This window comes from Ciona intestinalis, unplaced genomic scaffold (genome assembly GCF_000224145.3).
Source record: "Ciona intestinalis unplaced genomic scaffold, KH HT000017.2, whole genome shotgun sequence".
Classification (NCBI taxonomy): Eukaryota; Metazoa; Chordata; class Ascidiacea; order Phlebobranchia; family Cionidae; genus Ciona; species Ciona intestinalis.
The window spans coordinates 15,012-21,666 of NW_004190339.2; the positions used below are offsets into that span (position 1 = coordinate 15,012).

A 6,655-nucleotide genomic window follows, 5' to 3' on the forward strand; every position below is an offset into this window, starting at 1 on the left:
TGCCGCTATCGGACAAATAACCTGGCATCAATTGGGCACGAGCGAGTATTGTATATAAAATGGCAACCCTGTTAATCAACCAGCAGCAAATGTGACATCAAGTAAAACACAGTGGGCAAGAGATAGCCCGTACAATAATGATGGAAACGTTTCATAGTGGTCAATTTAAAATAAATAAAAGTATAATAAAGTGCAACAATAGTTTAACTACAACCTAGCTGCTATTATAGTGGTGACCGGTAAGCAACTAAGCTAATAAAAAATAAATAATTTCACTCTACTGTCGAAAATGTTCAGACGTATTGATGTAACACGATTCCAAGGTGAGCTTAAAATACCCATAGCGAAAATAAAATGAACGATGAGTAGCCGATGGGTGGGACTAGACAGCCAACTGAATCGTACCTGTTAGAGTTTTTGTTCGTAATTTTTGGAAAATTGCCACGTGATAAAAGTTAAACATTTTACAAGATGTTTGCTAATAAATAGTAGGGTGGGAGAAGATGCGACATCTTTAGCACATAATACTGAAATATCCAAATCGTGTTTTAAACAATTAACAACCGTCTATTGGAGTCGTGTGGATACGGTTTTATAATTCTTTGAATTTTCTTTGTTTACTACGAAATGGGACGAGAAAATAGAATGAAAAGGTGTCCCATCTTCTCCACACCACACCCTATTAACATTATTTTGTTTATTAAAAATACGATGATGCTTGGTAAATGAAAGTTATTCGCTTTTCTGTACAAACATAACGGAATATCTCATGAGGAAGAGTCGTTGCGCAAAGTTGGGTTTGTACTAGTGCAGACTCGATGAAGAATATACCAACGTCTATCCAAAGTTTATCTGGGTTTGAGGCTCGGACGTAGTGTCCTTGAACATGACACCTAACGGAAATTCGTCCAACTCGAAAGTTCCTTATTGTTTGTCCAAATTGTCGGACATAAATAAAACTGAAAAAAAAGAATCACCCGCAAGGCACTTGTGCTAAATTAAAATATGTGTTAAAGCGTAAGCGAATAAGTAAGTAAAACAAAACACCTGTGTTATAACTGCTATCGTTGCCCCGCCATGGAGAAAAACAAGTAACAATGTTTCATTTTCTGTATGAAGGCGATATAGCGGTAGTAATACCTCATGTTAAAAATATTTTTTATCAGTCTTTGTTATAAAAATAACCATCAGACAACATGTTGCAATTTATACTGAAACAACAAAACGCTATTTATATTAATAATATCGGAACAAATATTTTGGTTTATATCAAAATGAAAATATACCCCATCGGTCCATTTCCACTTCACTCTACTACAATATTGTATATGCATAAAGTCTTGTGTTTTACCATTTGGTTTATCTGCTAAAACCCCAAAATGATTATTGTGTGATGTTTTATTATAACTATAATGTTTGTTTGTCTTAACGTATATTGAACTGTCTTATCATGTAACAACGAGATGAAAAACATTTTCAAATGTTCCAGACTCCAGTTTCGCGGAAGGGAAATTTTAAGGCGAAGTCGTGTTTGGACTTGCTGCGCAAGAACATGAAAACAATATGGGCGCCTTTCCATATAGTTACGTAAAGCTTAAGATAATAAACACAAATAATGAACAATGTGCAAACAGTATTGGTGAATGCGAAGTAACCATGGCTTTTAATAGTGCTCATACAGCGTAGCCTATACATTTTAATGAAGAATAATTTTTTCTGTCTTGTTAAAATCGAAGGGAATGCGACAATCCTTGATCAATCAACTTCGAAACTTTGTAAGTGGAAGACGAAAACATTAAATCTCTGTCCAAGCCAACATCGTAAATCACAATTGCCTTTGTACGAATGTGTTCGGACACGAGAACACTGAGCGTAAGCTGGTTATCAAGTTTGGTGAGATTGTAAGATTCAGGACTTCGACAGCTAATTGAACAACACTGCTGTACTCCGTTTTGCGAGCTCCCAAGCCCAACCAAAGCAAGAACCAACAGAGCACAGATCATGGTTTATATTGTTCCTCAAGTAGATCAACACAAAATATTTTTTACTCTTCAGAGAACGGTAATCAAACTCTTGTAGATCCCTGCTTTTATACTTTTTGACAGCACATAATCTTCTATAAATAAACACTCGCCGTGCTGCTGTGCAAGTTACGCAATTGAATTGAAAACACCGGCGGCGGAAAAGTCCTTACTCCTTTACCGATAGAAATTTTATTTTATATTTGCACATGTAACCATTTACAATATCAATTTAATACAAGTGTATTAATGCAAACATATGCCTCGTCTTAATTTTCATCAAATATGTGATGTGAATTAAAGTTAAAAAAATGTATAGGGTAAGATAAGCCATGTTTCATCTGTTTTATCGTTCCCTTTGTTAAAAAAAACAAAACAAATATTCAATGAACTATATAGCACCGTGTTCTCACAACTCTTAAGGGCGTTGTTAGTTAAAACCCGACAAAACTATACATCGAATGGTATTCACAAAATTTTAATTAAATGATAATTTCCTTTTTTTTTAAAGTTACATACGTGGAATCTCGTAAGCGTGCGCGTGTACAAAATAAGATACCGTGTTTAAACGACTATCATTAAACCCTCTCTACACGAAGATAAATTGGTGTCATTCACTTATATACGTTGTGTTTGTGACAAGATGGCGTCAGTCTTGCGTAAAGGAATAAGAAGCAAATGTTATGTAAAGGTCTTGCACTTGTTTAAACTTGGAACTGCGTCACATGAAGTGGATGATAATTGTGGGGATTTTCGCAACGAATTCCAAGGAAAGCGTACGCGAAAACAGAACGAATTGAAAACGCTTGGGGCAACAGTCGCTGTTGCTTTCTGCTTATACCATTTTGACGTAATACACAAATGCTTTCTGCTTATACCACTTTGACGTATATACTCTGTATAGCGTGTATAGCACTTTGACGTACTGTAGGTGTTTTCTTCTTCAATCTTTCACTTATTCGCGTCACCTCACACACGTGTTCCATCAATAAGAGCAATCCCTTCGTAAAATATCGCAATGCAAATTCATTGAATGCTGTGTATATTCATAAGGATGGAATCAGTGAAGAAATAATTTGTAAGCGCAGTTTACTCATCTGTTTAACAGCAAAATGGAGGCAAGTAAAACTCTTGTTATATATTGAGCGGCTTGTCGGTCGGGCAAATAACCTGGCATCAATTGGGCACGAGCAAGTATTGTATATAAAATGGCAACCCTGTTAATCAACCAGCTGCAGTTATTGCTTTAATCAATGCTACACTTGCTCGAGTTAAAACTAACTTCAGCACAGTTCTTTGTTGAAAAAATCAATAGTAAGTTAATGTTTGACACTTTTTGCTTTGTATATCCCGGTAATATTGAATGAATAAACGCAACAACAGATGTTCTATTTCATTTACCTGGTGCCATCAGCTTACGAACTACCACATAGGGTGGGGTAACATGAAATATGTTTTCATTTTCTCTTCTAGGCCCATTTGATAGTAAATAAAGAATACATAATTGTATTACCGAGTATTTTTCTGTTTAAACAAGAACTCGAGGGTTAAACTTGTATCGAAACGTAAAGTAACGATGGCAAGCAAATTTAGCACTCGGGCGCCACCTGACGTAATGGAGGGTCGCACTTAAGCAACCGTTGTTAGAGGAATTCTTGCCTTGAATTTGGCTGCTGATCCAAGGTCTATACTGGAAAATGTTTTTAAATACGGTAGCAAGGGAAAACGTAAAAGTTTCGAAAGAGATGGAGATAACATAACAAGTTGTGTATTCATATAGAAAGCAGTTGTGCAAAATACGAAATTAAGGAAGTCATGAAACAAGGACACAGGTATGAAACAATTCAATACATACCTATTTGCGCAGTACAGTAATAATCTTGAAAATGCAACATAATTTGTTGATCACCGAAAACAAACATTAAATAAAGTTTTAACTTGGTGTTCATCGTCATTCAGTTGATTTTGCTTCTACAAGGTTTGTAACCTAAACTTTCGACAAGATCAAAGTTATTACACAATAAGAACATCCAAATACTCCTTGTAATAAACATACAGCATTGTGTAATTTAAGTACATCGGTTGAAATTCTAATCCCACCTTCGACTGTCGGTCTTCCGGTTTTAACGAACAAACTAACCTGATTTTATTGAATACTATAGTGATTTATACCCAACAAGATTTGTTTAGCAGGTCTGAGTACGGTATACGTTGTGGTAGAAACATATAGCCCTCGCGGAGATGGTATATGGCTGCTAACTTAAGTTTAGAGTACCCTAAGCACTATCTCCAGAATTTCCACTTTTGAGAATCTGAATGTGGATTGCATGTCCTCAACACAGCTTTGTAAATTAGATTTGGTTGTTGAGAAGCTTCTATGCATTTCCCGGTTGCTTGGTTTATTATAGTTCCACCCTTTATAAAAAACAAGTTGATTAAATGCAAGTACAGCAAAATAATCAAAGAAAACCATATACCTCATACAGACGTTTCGAATTACGTTAGTCTGTATATAGTATAGGGCGGGGAAAGATAGGACACCCCTAGCACATAATATCAAAATATCCTGATCCTGTTTTAAACAATTAACAACGGGGGTCGTGAGAATACAGTGTCATAATTCTTTGAATGTACTTTCTTTACTATCAAATGGGACGAAAAAATAAAATAAAAAGTTGTTCCATCTTCCCCCAGCCAACTATATATTACATCTGCCTTACCAAATCAAACTTCCAGATCTGAGTGTCACTGTTCATCATTTTGTCTGATGTGCACTCCTGAGTTATGACGTCATCACCAATTGTATCTAGGCATTTCTCGCTGATTTGATTATAACGAATCTCGTTCTTCGAGGTGTATTCAAAAAACTGTAAAGTGACAGAAAAAATATAAAATGCACATATATTAGGGTGGGCCAAGACGGGACATGTTTGCGCTATTTTTTTCTCGCTCCATTTGGTAATAAACAAAGAATATTCGAAGAATTAAACAATCATAGCCCTGCGAATCTAAAAGGTGTTGTTAATTGTTAAAAACACGATCAGGAAATGTGGGATTTATGTGCTAACGGTATCCCATCTTACCCCACAGAATTAAATCTAAAATAATTAAATAAAGCACACGACCAGTTATTTTATTCAGATGGAAAAACTTCATAATAAAAAAACTCTCGTGTTATTACCTGGTTCGACATACCATGACATTGATACATTTGAACAACGGCTTGATTCGTAGCATCAAAGCTCACGTCCAAGCAATTATCTTTAAGCAATACACTTTCAATCTGCAAACATATATAGGCTCATCATTACATTCGTTTCGGTTTATTACTAATTTAAATTAAAGTGATATTTGTACAGTTGTTGAACGACTAAACTAATAAAAAACCATTGAAGTTTAACTACCTGTTCATTAAAAAATTTTACAATTTAATAAAACACTTTTGATTTTCTGGAATTCATAATATAGCAGGGTGGGGGAAGATTGGACATCTTTTCATTCTAATTTCTCGTCCCATTGGGTATAGTAAACAAAAAACATTCAAAGAAATATAACACCGTATGCTTACGACTCCCATAGACCGCTGTTAATTGTTTAAAACACGATCAAGATATTTAGATATTCTGTGCTAAAGGTGTCCCATCTTCCCCCACCCTACTATATCTAAATATACAGAGATGATCATACCGGTCCATAGAACCCAGGTCTATCCTCAGGTACGAACTGCTCAGGAAAGACGTTGTCAAGATACCATTTAAAGTCGTGACAATTCAGTCTCTGTCGGAGCTCTTTCCTTTTCGTGACATCGCCAACATCTTGCTGTAAACAAAACACTGTTATATTAACGTTAACATACACATACAACACAAGGAATAATAGGCTGATGTTAAATTACGTTTCGCTCAGAGAGTGGAACTCGAACGTAGAAATGCCTCTTGTAATCATCCAACCAAACTTCAGCGAGTCGCATCACGTTTTTCCAAAAAGGGGCACGTGAGTATGTGTTGTGGTCACGGGATACGTGCCCGACATGTGAGCAGGGAAATACCTTCATTGAACCGCCACACATCCATGTCTGTATGAAAACACATCATAAAATATATACATTGAAATATATGATGCATATGGCTGAAATTCAATCCAGCAAGTAAGACTTTCTGGAAGACAATGAAAAATTGTCGGTAGTGACAATACACTTTAAACCCAGATTGCAATGAATGTAGTACTGCGGGGTAACATACTGTTATAGATACTGTTATATACTTAAATATTCTGTGTTTTCTACCTAATGGGGCGATAAATAGAATGGAAACACTTGCCATATTACCGTCATCTGTTATATGGAAATAGCATATACCCAGTGTTATAAAGGAACCATATTGAAGCCTTATATGAAGGACTGAAATTCAGCCCTAAAGTAAGACTTAAACGTAACAAATTTTCTGGTTATTGCAAGACACTTTAAACCAAATTTGCAATGAACATTTATTGTCATTGGTTTAACTTTCTCAAGTTCTTAGAAACCCGGGTCTATTTATATGCAAATGTGCCGCGCACACGAGGTGTATGAAACAGAACACACGTGTTATAACGACTGCCCTCGTTGCCCACCATGCGAGGATAAATAAAATACA

The 6,655-nt window shown here is 35.8% G+C and overlaps 1 protein-coding gene across 1 annotated transcript in view; it reads right to left on the reverse strand.

Moving 5' to 3' along the window:
* Positions 1-3,775: 3,775 nt before the first annotated feature.
* Positions 3,776-6,655, reverse strand: part of LOC100181448 (polypeptide N-acetylgalactosaminyltransferase 4) — a gene marked incomplete in the record, with an annotated part of 5,924 nt that continues 3,044 nt past the window's right edge. Inside the window, 5 exon segments of the mRNA XM_002124561.5 lie at positions 3,776-4,436; positions 4,742-4,888; positions 5,203-5,304; positions 5,709-5,840; positions 5,917-6,096. Coding sequence (XP_002124597.3) covers positions 4,305-4,436; positions 4,742-4,888; positions 5,203-5,304; positions 5,709-5,840; positions 5,917-6,096 — 693 coding nt within the window.